The 20,068-nt window shown below is 43.1% G+C and overlaps 1 protein-coding gene across 1 annotated transcript in view; it reads left to right on the forward strand.

Moving 5' to 3' along the window:
- Positions 1-11,273: 11,273 nt before the first annotated feature.
- kcnk9 (potassium channel, subfamily K, member 9) overlaps positions 11,274-20,068 on the forward strand; it is a gene marked incomplete at both ends in the record, with an annotated part of 50,597 nt that continues 41,802 nt past the window's right edge. The window contains one exon of the mRNA XM_080515766.1: positions 11,274-11,904. Coding sequence (XP_080371892.1) covers positions 11,274-11,904 — 631 coding nt within the window. The remainder of the gene's footprint in view (positions 11,905-20,068) is intronic.

Here is a 20,068-nt window from a genome sequence, read left to right on the forward strand (position 1 = left end):
TCAAGAAGCTTTCAGAATATTATTTGTAAATAAACAATTCGTTTCAATATTTCAGTTATTTGCATTCCAGACAAATTTTCCAAACTGTTCTCATCTCCAGGCTAAAGACAGCCAGAAAAGATGAATTGCTAAAAATGGAAGAAAAACAAAAGCATTAAACTACAAAAACAAAATATTACACGGGAAAAGCAATCAAATCATGATTGATTAAGTTGGTAGTGTTGTTTATTTTAATCTTTAGAGAAAAAAAAAAGGAAAAGGGGAAAAGAGAAAAGAAATAGAATTATGAAAAAAGGGAGGGGAAAATGAAGAATAAAATGGCTGGTATAGTTGAAACTGCTTTAACAGTTGGGAACTGCACCGAGGCTGTAAGCAGCGAAATGGCTGAAGCAGAAAAACCTCGACAAAGTAGACGTGCTCACTGACACACATTTAGACAGATTTGTAAACATGTAAACATTTGTAAATTTCAGAGAAATTGGTCCTTTGTTGTCTATAGAAAATGTTTGACAAATTTGAGTTCAGCTCCTGAAAAATGGGAGCAAAAACAAAAGTGTTGTGTTGATATTTGTGTTCAGTGTATACCTAGATTGTACTTTTGACACTTCATAAATGTCACCTCAGCTTTTGTTTGAAAAACACATTTTGGGGGGGAATTTTGTCTTTTTGTAATTTGCAGCTACAGACAAATTTGATTAAATTAAATTTTAAATGGCTCTTTTGGTAGTCAAGGTTGCAGAGCCCTGGGAAAACAATGCTGGTGTTAAGATATCACGTGAATCCATCTATCATTAAAAAAATCAAGGATTTTCTTTGAATGCTAACAGTGAAAGCTTTGCCCTTCTTCCTCAAAATCCACTTTCAGGTTTGTTTTGCTGTAAAACTCTTGAGAAACTGCTGAACTTTCCACATTGAGCCCGACCAGCCAGGTTGGGTTGCAGGTTGAAAGGACTGAGTCGCCAATATGAAGGATAGAGTTTGCATTTAACTGTCAAATACGTCCATCTGCAGCTCCGTCTGGTGAACCGAACCTTTCCTGTCCTCCTCGCTGACTGACACATTTCCACCTGTTCTGTCATCCTGAGTGAACAGCAGGACAATCTGATGTCTTCGTTTGTCACGTGATCCAGAAGTCGCCTCAGTTTTTAACGTCTCCTTGTGCATGTTAGTGATGTTAGCCTGCTTATTTCCATGCTTGAGTTTGCACTGGTGAACTTTCATCCATTGTTAGTAACCTTGTCTGTAGTATCCTGAGACGGTTGATAGAGAAAGATAAGCTCGGGGAACATCCATCCGCCCATCAGGATGCAGGGTACACTCCCGTTTGACTGAAGAAATCATCTTGTAGCCCAGTGAAAAGTATCAATAAATATATGCCCATGATAACTAGTGGGATAAGGAAAGATTTTAAAGTGTATTTAAAAAGTAATTAAAATACATATTTTGGGGGTTTGTTAAAATCGTATGTCAAATGTGTAAAAGTTTGTGAATACTTAATGTGTTTTATTTCATTTATTTTGTAAAACAATTGTTAAATCTGAGAGCGTTGTCTATGTGGAGACAGTCTGGCAGCAGCTTGTTGCTGATTGGAGGATTAGGATCCTGCAGGTGAAGCCTGGGGGAGCCTGAGGAGGAGGAGCCTGAGGAGGAGGCGGAGCCTGAGGAGGAGGAGCCTGAGGAGGAGGAGACTGAGGAGGAGGAGGGGACTGGGGAGGAGGAGCCTGAGGAGGAGGAGCCTGAGGAGGAGGAGCCTGAGAAGGAGTTGACTGAGGAGGAGGAGGAGACTGAGGAGGAGGAGACTGAGGAAGAGGAGACTGAGGAGGAGGAGACTGAGGAAGAGGAGACTGAGGAGGAGGAGACTGAGGAGGAGGGGCCTGAGGAGGAGGAGCCTGAGGAGGAGGAACCTGAGGAGGAGGAGACTGAGGAGGAGGAGCCTGAGAAGGAGGAGCCTGAGGAGGAGGAGGAGACTGAGGAGGAGGAGACTGAGGAGGAGGGGCCTGAGGAGGAGGAGCCTGAGGAGGAGGAGACTGAGGAGGAGGAGACTGAGGAGGAGGGGCCTGAGGAGGAGGAGCCTGAGGAGGAGGAGACTGAGGAGGAGGAGCCTGAGGAGGAGACTGAGGAGGAGGGGCCTGAGGAGGAGGAGGAGCCTGAGGAGGAGGAGACTGAGGAGGAGGAGCCTGAGGAGGAAGAGACTGAGGAGGAGGAGGAGCCTGAGGAGGAGGAGACTGAGGAGGAGGAGACTAAGGAGGAGGAGCCTGAGGAGGAGTAGACTGAGGAGGAGGAGGAGGAGACTGAGGAGAAGGAGCCTGTGGAGGAGGAGACTGAGGAGGAGGAGGAGGAGACAGAGGAGGAGGAGGAGCCTGAGGAAGAGGAGACTGAGGAGGAGGAGCCTGAGAAGGAGTAGACTGAGGAGGAGGAGGAGACTGAGGAGGAGGAGCCTGAGGAGGAGGAGGAGACTGAGGAGGAGGAGCCTGAGGAGGAGGAGGAGACTGAGGAGGAGGAGCCTGAGGAGGAGGAGCCTGAGGAGGAGGAGGACATCTGAATAATCCCTCCTTCCTCCTTGTTCCTCCTGGTGAGGTGAAGGAGGCTTCCTGGAGGAGTTGGTGAAAAGTGATCACATTGCAGCCGTTCAGCTCACCTCATGGTTTCCTCTGGACGATCCACTCCTTGCTGGATTGTTTTCAGACAGACAGAAAACAAAAGTCCCCCCCCCCCCCCCCCCCCCCCATGTCTCAGTTTCTCTGAGCTACATTGGACACCAGCTGAACCTCACAACCACATCCTGGAACCAGAATCCTGGATCCTGCCGTCAGACTCCGACTCGGGATACGTCCTCGATTTGCACTCACATCTCTAGAAATGAACTGGATTGTTTGTTAGGAGAACGAGTTTGTTTTTTCCTATGAACTCAACGTGACCAGGCCTGCAACGGGTCATGTTGAGTTAAAGAACTTCACTCTGCCGGCTTAGCCTTGGATTTTATGTTGTTATTTTGGTGAAAGTGATTATTGTCTTACTTTTCTTAATGAAGGAAGACTTTATTTGTTCACTTTTAACGTGATTTCTGTGTGGTTTTGTTTGATGACAGTGGATTTTTGAAGGTCTGTCTCAGGAAGCTGGTAGACGGGTTACATTCTTACTGTCGCTGTCACTTGTTTCCTTCTCGGCGTTGCTGGTTTTTACCCATCAGAGGAGAAGATCTCTCGGTGTCTGTTCACGACTCGGTGTCATCGCCATGGAGACTAATCTGAGCGTTGCCATAATTAAACTTTCCTCTCCGAGCGACTCCAGAAATGCGCTCGAAGTTCTGTAGGTGGGCTGAGCGGGAACTCGAGACAAGAGAACGTGGAGCTAAATATAGCGAGACTCCACATCCAGACGCCGCTGATTAGCGGGACCTGTTTACAATCACAAATAGATGCGGCTTGACGGATCTGCTGTGCTTTCTCGGAGAAGATGGACTTTCTGCTGTGTTTTATCGCGAAACTAAAATTAGCCGGAAGAGGGAGGGGGGGGAAGGTTTCCTTGTGTTCTTTGTGGGAAACCTTTAAAACCTTTGCGGGGAAGGGAAATGACATCAAAACGCAATAATTAACAAAATAAAGTGCAGCTTGAGCAGCTCAGAAACAAAGCTTTCACTTTTTTGTTTTTGTTTGAGAAAATCTTTACCTGCAGTTAAATACCAAACATTTGATAATATAGGTTGGATTACATTGCAGTGAAAAGCACATAAATGACCTTCCAGCTAACTTTTGTTCTATCACAGCAAAGTACCAGGTGACACAAGAAAGGAATGAAGTGTACCAGGTTGTGGCATGTCCAAGGTTCTCTGAACGCAATGTACCGATCACTGCAGGCAGCTGGAAGAATGTCAGCCCAGGATACTTCATGGATTTATTGTCCAATTTTCTCCTGTCAGGAAAAAACGTGAAAATACAGAAATATTACAATGAGGTTGAAAGGTTGTGACGCCACTGGGAGCAACCGCTGGAAAGTAGACAAGGCACAGTTGATCAAGCACCTTTAAAAACAACTCTCACTGCCCAACATGCTGTACAGATTAAAAACAACACAAAGCAAAACAAACGATTGCAAAAAATACAAAACAACACGGTAAAATTGAACAAAGGTAATAGATCAGGGTGTCAAATACAGTTTAGTTCATGATTTCGTCTCAACTCTGCCGGATCGGTGAAATAGTGCCATAATAACCTTTAGATTGTATTACTCCATATAGATACGGGTTAATAAAGCCACATTCCCCCCTACTGGAGAGATTCTGTCATGACTGATGGTTTGAATAGATAGAATCTCATCGTAAACTTCAACATTCCTGCTTCAACCAAATAAGTGATTTACTGTAACATCTTCACAATTTCAAGGAAAGAAACATTAATATGGTTTTTGTTGAGAGAAATAAATGTATTGCATGTATCGTGTTGAAAGATGACAGTGACCCTGGAAATCTCCTTTTCTCACTGCTACGACATGAAGAGACAGGAGATACAAGTAAACAGGTTCTTATTGTCATTATATTGAGATACAATATTGGGCTGCAACTAAGGATTATTTTGCTAATCCATTAAGTAAGTAATTAATGAATCTGATTATTTTTACGTCATTCAATGATAGCGTTTTTTTGTTTGTTTGTTTTGCCTTTATTTATCCAGGCAAGTTATTTAGAACATATCTTTATGTCGAAAAATAAAAACACAAGAGAATTTTCCACTTCACAGCATTTTATTTGAATAGTTTCTGTAAAACTGGTCACAAGGAACACAATAAGCCTAATTAATGTACACAAATGTAAACTGCTGTCTCAACCTTCACTCAGTTTGAGGTTTGTCTCTGGTTTCTGGGACCCTTCGCCAGCAGACACAATTAGTTGACAACTATTTTGAAACCTTATTTTATTCAAATAAATCCATTAGTTGTTTCAGCAATACAATGGGATTGGTGTTAGGGAAACGATAAATGGTTTTATCATGTGACTGACTCAACCCTGCAACATTAACTCCAACAAAGCAAGGAAGACGTTTCACCAATAGGAACAATTGTCAAACTACAAATCCACTATCGAAACACCAGCTGAGGAACAGGAACATATATTTCCCAAAGAACCAGAAATTCGTGGTCTCGTCACAGATGTTTACAAACTGTTTTTAATGGAAAACATGACAAAGTTCTCTGTCATCATAATCAAAATAACTCTGATTTTCAATGAAATGTTGAAATGCCTCTTTTCAACCTAATGTCTTGCTTGAGGAGTAAATCCCCAGAAATCAGCTTCTGTTGACTTCGAGCTTCTGATCTCGACGGAAAAAGTCATTTTTAGCCATTGTAAGTTGGGACCAGTGTTTCCTTTACGACGGCTGTTGCTTCAGAGTACGTTGATACTAACAATAAGCTGAGGACCGTTGTAGCACAACATGACTCACCAGCCCAGGACTTTATAGAAGAAGGCGGCAGAATGTGTGTCCAGTACCGTGGAGTGTGTTTGGCTTTCATGGTCAGCAAATTTACTCTGAATCTCTTTATGTTCGAAACATCCTGGGAAATAATGAATTCCAGGAAAAGAACAATGTTCCTGATTTTAAAAAAAATTAAATAAAGATCTGACCACAGAACATACAGTCGGTATTTAAAAAAAACCCATTTGTCAAACTGACCAATCACTGACTGAGTTTCAACATCATCTGGACTCAGTGAGGAAACTAAAATGTTAACATTCAGGTTTAAAAGTGAAATATTATTACTGTTCATTCCCCATTTGATTCTTTACCCCTATAATATAATCAAAGCTGATCTGTTTTTCTTGTCCACTCAATCGTGATCGATTTACACAGAAAAAGAAATGCTCTGAAAACCTCCAGCGAGTCAAACTGGAGGCTCTGTGGACAAAAACAAATCCCCCGATGATTCCCACGTCAATAAACGTTCACAAAAGACGTCATTACAACACGAAACACATTGTTGTCAAACAATCGGGACGCAGGAGGGACTTTGCACGCGTCCATCTGTGTGTTCGACCTGGTGCCTGCTGGGAGATTATCCCGTCATGACCACCTGGAAACACTCTCATTTAAAACCACAAAGAAACAACACTGACGCACACTGGACGGGCACGATTCTGTCCCGGCCATGAAGCAATGGAACAATAATACAAGACAAGTCCACAAGTTGTTGTTTTTTTAATTATTATCATTATTTGAAGAAGAGATTCTGAACACCAAGATGTCTTGTGGGAGGAGCTTCAGGAGTGTCTTTCATTTTACCACCTTCACTTGAGTGAGGACTGAAACAACCACCTGCCGATCAGCGCCTCAGAGTCTGCGTCTATATTTTCTCCATGTAAAGAAAAGGCTTGCCCTCCCCAAGTAGAGGAACCTTTCCCGGGTGGAGGGGTTCCAGTATCCCAGCTTGTGATTCAACAATGTTTTGATATTTATCCCTTTTGAGGTAGAAGAAGCAACTCAGCATGTTTTGCCGACATGCAAAGCCAAAGATTCAACATTTCTTATCCCTCGCTGCAGACGATGATCTTTCGTCTCGCCAGCCTGCAAGACGGTACAGAGAGGGAAAAAAGCACCAGGCGAGTCCAGGAGATAGACAACACATAATGACATGCTGTGCAGAGATATGAATGCATGGAGAGTTACAGAGGGATGTTCTGCTGAGTGGCGGAAGAAGCACACGGTGAGGCAGGAGTGTCTTTTTTTATTCCCAGGTGTTTTTATGTACCGCACTCCACAGAAGTGGCAAAAAGAATGCAGGCTGCATTGCATGAAAACAATTGTAAAGAGAAAGAAAATAAATGAAAACTACTCAAAAAGTCCAAAGAGAACCCAGTCAGAGACCAAGACTGAGCCCAGGGTGGAGTCCAGCAGTTCTCCTCAGGCAGCACCATCATACACCTGTTGCTCCGCCCACACAACCAGTCCATCAACACAATCAATCTACTTTACTTTCAGGTGACTCCAATTCACTCAACTACAAATTCAGCAACAACAGCTCCTCATCAACATCTCACAGTTTCACCAAAGTCTTAAAATGATAGAAATTGAAGGTAATTAAAGAGTTGGCATTGATTAACACAATTCATGCTCCCTCTAATGTCTGCCTCACTTGGTACGTTCCAGTCAATCCACCAGTGGAGGATTAATAAGAACCTCCTTCCCTGTCTTTTGACCGTTGAAATATGTGAGAGTTTCAGTGGATATAGAAATGATGGCAACACACAAGTGGACATGCGAGGCCAGCGGGCGAGCAGGCCGAAGCCTGTACTCTCTCACCATCACTCCGACTCAGCAGGTCCGGACTGTGGGAACACAAAGAGGACCTTTAATCCCCCCATAGGGCACAGCCTCCCACCGTGATGCGTTAAATGTCTGCCAGCACTCTGCAACAGCTCCCTATGAAAAGGAACCAGGAAGACCTGAACTGAACTGGAAACCTTGTCAAATAGAAAAGTTGTGAGCCTGTAGAGAAGAGACGTTTAGCCTCCTGAACTGAAACTCAGCTGGTTCCACAAGAGAAGAGCCTGATAGCTGAAGGCTCTGCCTCCATCTATTAGTAGAAACTCCACTAAGAACGAAGGCGTTCTGATGGGGTGATGTGAAAAAAAACAAACAAAGAATGAGCTTCTTTTTGGTGTACCTGATCTTCACATGTTTTAATAGCTGCTGTGTCCTGTTGGAACTACACGACAACTAATGCGAGCATATACACAAAACTTTTTTTTCACTTGATCCACTGTATCCACAAACTTTTGCCGACTCACAAGGTGGAAAGATTCTTTCGCGGTCACTAATCCCTTTGCGGAGACTGATGGAGGCTACAGAGCCTGTTACTGCACATGCTCATCTCTTCCTTTCTTCCTCTTCCTCCTGCTCATCCACTTGTAAACAAACATGGCGGCCCTGTAGTGGTATTAGTCAGTATTCTAGTTTGATTGTCCGTATCAGTAGTTTAATAGTTGAGACTCTCCCCTGATAGCATCCCATTCCTCATCAGTCCATAAAGATCTCAGGTTCTCTCCATTTTCTAAACGTTTATAGCGCATTGTTCTCTGCACACGTCTGTGTGAATTCATTATAAAATCAAGCAACAGCGCCCTCCCGTGGCCCGGCATAGTAACTACATCATTGTCTGTGTGTCCGCTGCTGCAGTGTAAACGCACTCCTTTTCATTTTTTTACAGATTAGGGGTTGTCACGTGAAATGTTGTTGTGTAAAGGGAGCCTTAGTTTGCACTATTGGAACGTGTAACCACAAAAAAAAAAAAACGAAAGTTAAGTACATCTAAAGGGCCAGTATGTGATATTTTGTCAGAAGAAAACAGAAATAAACATGAGCAAAAACCACACAAGATCACTATTGTAACACAACTTTGATTCCACTAGATGGTGCATTGAGCCATACCTCACCACTGGGAAAAAAAAAAAAAGTAAATTCAATGATTGCAGAAGTTCTTGGCACAGGAACAATAACTCACAATAACAGATTTCTGAAGAGTAGCAGGCTCAACACAACAGTGAGATCCAAGCTGAGAGATCAGTCAAGCTGGCTACCTCATAGTGGGGAAACCAGCCCCGAAGCCAGGCTGTCAGGGTGAGGTGGTAAAATCATGTATAATGCAGCAGCTGCAGGAGAACTTTTGTGAACACTTTATTGTATTTTGCACCAGAGGGTTTCATTAACATTGAAGTTTTGTTGAGCTTGTAATCGTATTTTGTAGTAATTGTTTTTTTGTGTGAAGATAAAGACATTTTCTTGCCACAACAACGGATAAACTTGAAATGGTACTATTCTACTGGACCAGCCCACTCAAGAGGAAACTGGCCTGTATGTGGCTCGACTTTCCAACGAGACTCTTTTTTGAATTTATTTTTTTGCAAGCTTTATTATCAGCCCAACGGACTCTTTTAAATTCAAGACAATCAAACGTGAACCAACTTGACTAGCTGGTTCTGAAATAATCTGAATTTGTTTGAGTAGAACTGGCTAAGGGGAGCTTTGGTTTGCACATTTGCCTCACAAGGAGAAAGTTGTGGGTTGAAATACCTGCTGGTTTCCTCCTGCAGTCCAAAAACATGCACGTGACTTTAATTGGTGTTCCTGAATTGCCCCTAACTGTGAATGTGAGTGTGTGTGCCTGTTGGTCCTGTGATGACTGGAGGTCTGTCCAGGATGTATCTTGCCCTTGAATATAGTAAACAGTGACTGACTCAGGCCTGCACAGGATTAAATGGCATAGATAGAGAACACAATACAAATACACAGAAAAGCCCACGGGATAAATAGAAGAGTTAAATGATCAATAAAACTAAATAGAAATCAAATAAGTAACATTAAATATTAATATGTAGAGCAATAAGGAGATAAAATGGGGCTGGTAGGACTAGAGAATGAAATGAACACAAAAAAACAACACAATTCTGATTGATGGGTGGATGCATGGATGGATGGAACTAATTTTAGGTGTATAAACTGATTACATTGGGGATGTGTGATAACTTCCTTCTGTATTTAATTAAAAAATGATGCATTTTGAAGTGTCCACTTCTCCAGATTCTCTCTAAAACCACTTGGTTTGATTCCTCCCTGTTGCATGGTCCATGCATGTGTGTTTGTTGACAGTAATTTGTCTCTTTTGGTGCACAGCAGCAGCAGCAGCAGCAGCAGCAGCAGCAGCAGCAGCAGCAGCAGCAGCAGCAGCAGCAGCAGCAGCAGCAGCAGCAGCAGCAGCAGCAACAACAGGACGAGCTTCGCTGTGGCGCCTCCGCTCTTCAGGACCCTGGACAGCGCAGCTGAGCCCGGCTGCGCTCCTCTGTCTGTGGAGGGCTGATGATGGTGATGAGGATGATGAGGGAGATGATGATGATGATAACGATGATGAAGATGATGATGATGATGATGATGGTGATGATGATGATGATGAAGGTGATGCACAGCTCGACAACGAAGGGAAAAAAAGGCATCAACGTGTCCAGCCGCGGCTGAAGTGAACCCTGCATGTGATGAGTGGGAGTGGTCACTGTGGGAGGGGTGGAGGGGAGAGAGAGAGAGAGAGAGAGAGAGAGAGAGAGAGAGAGAGAGAGAGAGAGAGAGAGAGCGAGAGAGAGAGAGACGTTCCGCTCCGCCCGGCTTGGAGGAGGGAGGGGAGGGGGGGGGGGCTCTTCACGCACAGAGTGGGTAGGTTCTCTTGGGGGAGGCACAACTCGGATGAATCGTGACACTTGGGGAAAAAAAGCGATTGGGTAAATAAAATAAGAAAAAATTAAGAAAGAAAAAACTCAGAGACTGGAGGAGAAACGCCCACCAAGCTCACACACTCACTCACTCCGGAGACATAAGAATGTGGATCCTTTAAAAATGCGAACACTTCGTGACGCGCACGATTAAGTCAGAGGCACGTGCAAGTAGTTTTTTTTTTTCTTTTTTTCTACATCATTCCATATGAGTTAATTTTTCTCCTGATTAGCTACAGGCAGTTGGGAAGAGGAGCCTTGGAGCGTGCGCTTGGATGTGCGCAACAGAGGATGAGTGGCACTGCAGGCTTGGAGCGCGTCCGCACCTTCCACCAGGTTTCTTTATTTCATCACTATAGTCTTTTTTTCCTGCATCCTGAAGCAGATCGTATTATTTCTCAACCAGGAGCGGATTGGTGCTTGGAATAATGCTTCTCTTCCCTGTAACAAGTGGCGAGTGGATGCAGGAGGAAAGCAACAGATGAGGAGAAAACCAGGCTGAGATTTCTCTTTTTTTTTTTATATACTCCTGTGCATTCAGTGAGTGTGACATTTCCCAACTTGAAGTTGATCCCCGTTACTCTGTGACCCTCCTGTCATTTCTGGACGACTCAGCACATTTTCTCTTGATGGATTGGAGGGTTTCACAGACAGCAAATTGAAATTATTTATTTATTTATTTATTTATTTATTTATTTATTTATTTATTTATTTATTTATTTATTTATTTATTTATTTATTTATTTATTTATTTATTTATTTATTTATTTATTTATTTATTTATTTATTTATTTAACTCCTGCATGGGGAGAAATGGCTGCTAAAAATAGCTTGGACGCTGATGGGGTTACAGCGAACAGGTTGCTGTTCAGCTGAAACTTGAGAGAAGATGCTCAGCTAAAGAGCGTTTAGGTTCACATCACTGACTAAGTTCAAAAGAGGGACTCGGTCATTTGTGGTTGGGGACATTTCTTGATCTCGCTTCAGGAGAATCGGGACAGCAGGCTCTGGAAGCAGCTTGTTGATGGCACTGCGCACCGGGAGGACTTGGTTTGGGCAGGTCTTGCGCAGGGTCTCTCGGCTGCAGGGCTCCTGGTCCAGGCGATCCAGCAGTCTCTTGTGTCTCTCCTCCAACCAGGAGCAGGATCTGGGGGCGTGTTACCAGGATCAGTACAAGGCTCGGGATTTCCACGCGTGCCCCGACTCCGGCGTCCGCCGCGGCCAGCGTCCCCGGAGCGCACCTTTCTGCGCCTCCGCCCCCGGGCGCTGCTGCTGCTGCCGCCGCTGCCCACACGGCTTCCCCCACCGCTGCTGCGCCTTCCCGGGGAACCCGAGGGGACATGAGCCCCTCGGTCGCCGGTTGCTGTTGGCCATGAAGCGGCAAAACGTGCGGACCTTGTCCCTGATCATTTGCACGTTCACGTACCTGCTCGTCGGGGCCGCCGTCTTCGACGCCCTGGAGTCCGACTTCGAGATGCGCGAGAAGGAGCAGCTGGAGGCGGAGGAGAAGCGTCTCCAGGGGAAATATAACATCAGCGAGGATGATTACCGCAAGCTGGAGACCATCATCATGGAGGCTGAGCCCCACAGAGCTGGGGTGCAGTGGAAATTTGCGGGGTCATTTTACTTTGCCATCACGGTGATCACCACCATAGGTAAGCTGTTGCGCAACAGGACGTGCATCGTCACGAGCATATTTGGCTCCTCCGAGCAACCACAACAGTTTCTGCTCAGTTCATTAGCACGTGTCGGTGCTCAAGTCGGGTCAGATCCGAACTGAAACACGCAGGTCTTTAAAGTTTTTACGCAACACGTTGCAGCGCATTGAGCCGGAGGACGCAACTGCGTATCCAGCCGCACGAAGAGCCTCTGGTTTCTTAATAACTAACGGGACACATGATGTTGGAGAGGCATTACGGTTCTTTGTGGCGCAACTACAGGAGGTAACTTTTAGTAAATTCTCTGGTCGTAGTTCGTGATTGGTAGAGATCGCGATAGATGGAGATCACCGCGCGCACTCGATCGGCGAGCGCGGCGTGGTTACTGTAACCAGATGTGTAGTGTTGTGATGGATGGGCTGAGAGAGAAGCAGCAGGAGGTGGAGAAACAAGAGGCGGTGGTGGTGCTGAAAGGAACAGCTCCTCTGAGAAGATCAGCCGCAGGCAGGACGAGAGTTCAGCTGCTGAAGCCTGATGTCACTCCTACTCACTCTACACTCACTCGACTCTACTCGGTGTTTACGCTCGGAAACAGATCCGGGGTTCAGGTTTTGAGTGCAGATCACTTTCCTACACGCTGATTCGAGATTAAAACACAAATCAAACCAGTTTCCAGTTGTATTTCACTAAATCCCAGCTCTCAAAATGCTTTAAAACGTTGATGGTGATCTTCGTGGTTTGTAACTGAAATAAAAGGAGTAAAGTGTGTTACTGTTTATATTCTACATTTTTTATTAATAACACACAGTTAAACTTGGATCCGTTCATTTGAATTCCATTGGATTGGGCTCAAAACGGTAAAAAAATATATACAAAAAATTAAAAATGGCAATAGACCCCTGGAGCCTATTGTGGTTGGACATTTTCCGCACTTTTTACGCGCGCAGAGGTCACAGCGACGAGTCACGAGATGTTATTCAAGAGGAGGCGGGTGAGAGCGAAAGGGTGAGGATAAGAGGCAGAGATGTGTGTGTTGGAGGGGGGGTGGGGGTGGACTAATGCACCAGGCTGGTCCTCAGGTTTGCCAGGCAACACTTAGAGCTGGAAGAGCGCAGCAGAAAGGTGCAGCTGACGGCTGGTTTCCAGGCTACAGAACACACACGAGGTCACTTTAAAGTTGGATGAAGCAGATTAAACAAGCAGACTTGATCACACTTTTTTCTTTTAAACAACAACAGTCCCAGGACTGCTGTTTTACACAGGCAGCTCAGTGCATACTCACTCCCATGCATTCTGAACTCTTTATATAAAAAAAAAAACAAGGAATAAACAGGACTTTTTGAAAGAAAAACATCTATATCCAGACTACAGCTAAATGCTTTTTACTTATGTAACGCTTTTCAGCTGATTGAGTGGTTCACAAGATTTTATAGTTCATAACATGCCAGTGAAGGCAGCTGACATGCAAGGTGCTCAAACCATCCATTACAAGCAATCCGGGGTTCAATGTCTTGCTCAAGGACACTTTGGCACATGAAAGGGGGCTTTTTGCTCATGAATTGGGCCTTTTCCCGGGATAAGGTCACATTTATTAAAATGAAGCTAGTAGCAGCATTTAAGGTGTTGAACCTCGTGGCCCCATTCTGGCTAAACAACAAGCAAATTATAAACATTTCGAAGAAAACATAGAGTTTTGTTTTCACAAATTTCTTAAGAGTAGCAGACAAAGGGGGGGGGGTGTCACTGTATTTTGCACCAGAAGGATTTTTTGTTTGTTTGTTTGATTTTTTCAAAACAAAGACAAATTTAAAAGTTTAAATTTTGTGTTCATTATGGCACTATTTTACCAGTCCGGTCCAGTCAAGATGAACTTTGGCAACCTCTGACCTAGAATGTGTTGGACTCCCCCGAATTAAGGTATGAGAGGAGAGAAACAAAGCATGTTAAAAGTGTATATTGATTGCAAGAGTTCACTTGGAGGGACAGTTGATCACGACAAGTTGAAAAACATTTTCAGTATAGCTGTTTTTCTGTTCCCGCCTTGTTTTTTCATTCACAACATGAACAAAGATGGAAATACTTAACGGTCGAAACAGTCTTTGAAGGTTCCCACCCCAGTATGACCTAAAGGGGGGGGGGGGGGCAATCTGTCGTTGCTTCTCTGGTCCAGTTGTTTCTGGGTTTGTATGAGTCTTTGTGTACTTGAAAAGCAAGAGTAAAGAAAGCCCCGCCCATTTTTGGCCATTGTAAAATTTCCTACACTAAGAACAGCATGACTTGAGGTTATGCTGTTTTTGTGAATAAAATATGACATAGTGTTCATAATATTCTCCGCCAATATAAATTGATTTTATTTACTAACTATGAGGTATCGGATTCGTCCTGTTAGCTTCAGGCTAATATTAGCTTGTAGCTTTTTAGCACATTAGAGAAAAAAAAAAATCCCTTCCACATTTCTGATTTAGTTCAAAACTCATTAAAACTTATGATTGATTATTTAATCCAATATTCTGATTCTTCATTTATACAGTTTAAGTGAATCAGCTGGAGTGGCACCTGAGCTGACCAATCAGATTGCGGGAATCCATGTTCGGTGACATAACATTTTTTGGACTATTTTCATGTCATCTAAAATTATTTCTTTGATAAGTGTATTGATCTACCAATAAACTCCAATTAGGATGCAATATTGATTTGATATATTGTATCAATCCACTGCTGAAAATAGTCCCGTTAAACTTCCTCTGCTGTTTGGTAACTTTTCTTTTAAACTCCTTCTGTCTCATAATCTGGGACACAATAGAAGTAGTCCCTTATAAATATACAGTTTCCACCCGGTTGACTGACATTTCCTTTTAACTACAACTCCCAGTATTTATATGGGAATCTATTATATGGGAATCCTAATTCTTTCATAGAAATACAACCTGACAGATTCAGTTTCTTCCCAAGTGAATGAATTTAGCTGAAGACTACAATTACAACAAAATTATAGTATTATTTATCATTTTATTTCTCGTGTATCCATCCGCTGTTATAAATAGTCCCTGTAAATCTGCAGTTGTCTCTCATGGTAGGTGATTTGGGGCTTTGGAATAAGGAAAATAATCTAAGCTGTGAGGTATTCTAACATGCATAAAACGATAAAAGTCTTTGTTTTCCATCCTGGCTAAAAGAAGTAAGAACATCTTCATGGAACAAAAAGTGAAGCGTGGAGTGAACAAAATGGAGCCGATCATCATTAGCTGCTCTTAGAGATGACACTGAGCCGCGAGCTGCAGTTTTCTCGACACGAGAGTAGAAAGCCGAGACAATCACGGGAAAGTGTCGAGACATCTCCTCCAGACTTCATAACCTCGCCTCGGTCCGTCGACACTCCAGGAAAAAAGCGCAGAATCACTGGCTGGCGGCGTCTGAGCAAGTCGTCTGTGTCTTTAGTATTGGAGGACCGAGCTCGGACGCACCACTCGCTCTGAGATTCGCCTCACCTCCTGAAAAGCTCCATTTACTCTCCTGCGGAGCGTCGATGGATTCTCAAATCATCACTGAAAAGTGAAACGTGTGAAATCAAAACCCTCCGCGGCAGAGATAAGGAAACAATTTGGGCTGTGTCAACCACGAGCTGTTTGCAGAAACTAATTAAATTCCATCATGTGGGCCTGTAACGATAGGTTTAAAGATGTTTATTAAGATTTCTCTGCCAGATGTTTGCAGGAGGATGGACCTGCTGAATTCGGGTGGCGTCTTGTTGAGCCACTGTAAAGAGCGACGAGCATCCAGCTGGACACATTAATCATGCGTTCACTGTGAGGAGCTCGTTCCATTATTACCACAGCCTCTCCATTAGCATAACAAAGCAAATGTTCACGGTGCAGAGACATTATGAAGCCCTCATGAAAGAAGAGAGAACAATAACGCAGTGATTTCCAAAGTCTGGGTTACAACCCGATAAATCACTGAAAATCCACAAGACGTTGGTTCCCTTGGTAGGTGCCACACCTGATGACCTGCACCTCATGTATGAGTGGGAAACCGACTTCAAGAAACCTTGTTTGCTTCATTTGTAGTAAATGATTCTACTCACAACTTCGTTTGAATTCCTGCAGCTGTAATTATTTGTAGTAGTAATAGTAGAAATGGTCTTTGAAGCAGGTTCAGGTGTGACTGTTTCAACGACAGTGTTGTTATTAGAAAACCAGCAGAGCAGGAGAACAAACTGGAGGGACAAACTCGACACTGGATGGATTCAAGGGCAGAAGGAAGGATATAAACACCATTTTGTGATGTTTTCACAAAATAACATTAGTAGAAACGTACCAAACTGACAACACACATGTGACAACACATTTCTCAGCAGATGCCTGTAAAAAATGCTTAACTAGCCTCTTGAGTTCTTCTGTCTCCAAGTCACATGTTATTTACATAACATTGTATCTGATAAATACCACAATTAGGACTTGGTTGACTCACTGGAGTTATTTATGTTCGATGTTAGATGCAGATGCTTCAAAACACATTTATTTCAGTCTCTCGGAGCGTCATGGACACCGACCTGTAGCAGTACCAAGTCAAACCATAGGGGGCACTGTTGGCATTATAGGTGAATAACAAAGGTTTTTAACTTCCTCAGATTTATCCTCCTTTGAAAAATAAAGCGTAGTTCAATTGAGCACTGAACCTCAAAACAGGTTTCTTTCACTGAGGAACATAATCATGTTAAAATGGCCTGAAGACTAAAGACCGACTCGTACTCCTTAGCAACAACAAGAAAGTTGAGCACTGCAGGGTTCTGCTGAACAAAATGCTCCCCGTGGCCGAAGAAATGTCTTTCTTGCTGCACTGCCGAAACGTCGGCACTGCCGTGTGCTGCGCATACGTGTTCCAATATGCCAATGACTATCAGTCATGTTTTAATCATATTTAACTTGTAACTTCACTACTGTATGAGCCCCACAGCTCGTTAACACGTCGGAGGCTGGGCTGACGTGATGCACCTGAATGCATCACTCAGCTCCAGCGGTAAAACCAGACCAACATGGCGGCTCAGACATACACGTTCTCTTTTATTACTGAAACAGTTCAGTGAAATATGAAATTTGTGAAAACATTGGAAGTGAGAAATAAGCTGTGCCGTTTAAAACTTAAAACGCTGCTTCACAAATGTGTGCCTGCCACGAGGGGGCGTGGCCTTCAGTGAGGGGGCGTGGCTTACAACTTCGACAGCTTCTTCACGGAGTATGAACTCTCTTGCCGAAAAAGCTTTCTTCTTCTTCTTCTTCTTCTTCTTCTTCTTCTTCTTCTTCTTCTTCTTCTTCTTCTTCTTCTTCTTCTTCTTCTTCTTCTTCTTCTTCTTCTTCTTCTTCTTCTTCTTCTTCTTCTTCTTCTTCTTCTTCTTCTTCTTCTTCTTCTTCTTCTTCTTCCTCTTCTTGTCCCAATGCACTCTTCTCACTGTGTTTGTCCTGCGTATGCAGAGTATAAATGAATTACTCCTCCAGCGCAGCACACCAGAGACACCTGTAGTGGGCTGCATCCCACGGCTCTGCTTTATAACCTGAAGATCTGAAAGCATTAGAAAAAAAAAAATAAAATAAAAACAGTGCGTCACCTGCAGCTGGAGGCGTCACCTGACTGACTGATAACAGGTCACAGCAGTCGCGTTGCCGGGAGACTAAGGACAGCTTAAAAAGCAAGAGTCATCTCTGGTAAATGTGTGGAAATATAAACATGTGTGAGTATCTACACATATACAGTAGGAATGCAGGTTTCAGGCTCTGACTGCACACACACACACACACACACACACACACACACACACACACACACACACACACACCAGTGATGTTTTCGTACATAGCGCCTCGTAGCATCGAAGGAAATAATCTAGCATTAGCTTCCCTTTTTTTTTTTTTTTTTTTCATTTTAACGTCTCCGTGAAACCCAGACTAATAAAGTGTAATCAAGGCGCGCTGCACTTTAAAGCCTGCGTTAAACGGCAGACGAAAAAACATAATTGCTTTTTAATCAAGACGATATTTGCGGCTAACAATGATGAAATGAAAAATATGTTCTTTTAATTGAAATTAATTTGAGATTTCACGGGCCGCTCTCTGCAGCTGGAGAGCGTCGCTGTCGCTGGTCGTGTGTCGCCTTGGATAAAAGGCCAATATCAAGCAGATGGAATGGAAAATAATGAAGGAGTCAGAACAACATATTAACATTCTGAGAAGAATGACAAAGGAGCATTAGAGGTCTGACTGAGAGCTTAACAACAGGAGAAAAGTTGTGTTTGTTTTAGTAAAATGGAGCTTTTATCAGAAACGAATGTGCAACAGGTGGGGGAACTGCACGAAGAAGAACTGCTTGATTTGAAGTAAAACTGTTAGAATCTGGATCAAATTGATGAATGGACAGAAGTAGTGCAATCCACATAAAAACCTATATACAAAATGCAATGTTTAGCAGTAATAACAGTAACTACTGTGTAATACCAATATAATATAACAAGTTACTGGATAATTTGGTAATTGTGCCATTAAACCTAGTGTGAGCTTTGCCTAGCATGTGATTGGTTATTGAGGAAAGGGGCGGGGCCTATACAGTGTAGTTGGATCCGTAGAGCAACAGTCCTGCATGTTTTAGATGTGATGGCAACAAGAGGTTCCTTATACCAGCTTGATGATGATGTCAGCATGCAGAAGCAGCGAGGCGTCAAAGACCCAGTTCACACGACAACGTTTCAAGTGAAAAAACTTGTTTTTGTGCCAGAAAAGTTTCAGGTTTACACAGTGTTTTTGAAAACCACGGAAACAGCAGAAAAGTTTAAAGGAGTCATATTCTCCAGCTGTTCAACACTTCCTCTTGGTCTGGTTGGTCCAGAAACCTTCTAATCAAAGTTTCTAGCTTTTCCTTGATTTTCCTCCATTTGAATATTGGTTCAGAGGAGCTACATTCACAATCTGCTGTGTCTGTGTGAGCTGGACTGGCTCCGTCCACACATGACCATCTTGGGAAGAGGAGGAAGTACTTCTCGTGGTGCCATGTGCCACAGCAGAGCTGCCTGATTGTGGGAGGAGTCAAAGGGGAGGAGCCTACCTTGATTGTGATTGGCTGAACCCCCGATGACACTATATAGGGTTTGATTTCTGATTGGCTGGTTGGAGCAACACACTTTTTAAAAACTGAAACAATCCAAGGAGAGAGAGGACACACTGTCTTCACTTCTGTTGCATCGTTCCAGTTATGGAGAGGAATATTACTGTTGGAAAACCATTAGAAAGTCAATTTAGCAGAATATGACTCCTTTAAAACAATGTACTTATATAATACCAGGCCACAAGTTGGTGCTGTTAGTTGTTGTTTTTTTCATGAAACCACACATGCAAACAGAATGATACGCTATAACATGACATAACATCACATAAACTATAAAACTACCAAGTCCCAGGAGAATGTGGACTTGGGATTGTGATAACCTGTAGGATTGTCCATCTACTGAGCATGTGCAGTAGAACTGTTTACGACAGCTGTGGTGCACACGACCAGCAGCAGCGTTGTGTTTTCCTCCGTTTCAATGGAGACTGAGTCAGAACGTTTTCAAAAAGTTGTGTTTTCAGTGGCTCCAAGCACCCTTTTCATGAAAACAGACACCAAAAACACCAGGAAAACTTTTTGTTTCCATTTGAAAACGTTGTCATAAAACAGCAGGGTGGTGGACTTTCTAGACCAGGATTCTTTGGGTCAGCATGTTTTGTTTTGTGACGTGATTCCTTATCTCTCTGTGTTCACCGAAAATCTCATTTTGAGAGGACACTACCAACCCAGCCGATGTGGAAACTGGAAATTAAGCTGGATATTAGTTGTTGACGTGTATGTGCACAAGCAAATATAATTAGGACTCAGAAATCAGGATAATTATAAAATGTGATGATTAAATATTGGATAAGAGACAGGATTAAACAAGTTTTTATTCTTCCTCATCCTTTTCATTTTGCAGACATGTTGGACATATATGCCGAGTATGTATGTCAAGTGTGTGTACTTGAATATCTATTTATTCTGCATGTGTATATTTTCATGTGTCGAACAGATAATTCAATCTGTTAATTATAGCAGTAAAATAATGAAAATGTTGAGTAGAGACTATCAATTAATTGATACTGTA

Source organism: Blennius ocellaris (assembly GCF_963422515.1).
Source record: "Blennius ocellaris genome assembly, chromosome: 20".
In the NCBI taxonomy this organism is placed as follows: Eukaryota; Metazoa; Chordata; class Actinopteri; order Blenniiformes; family Blenniidae; genus Blennius; species Blennius ocellaris.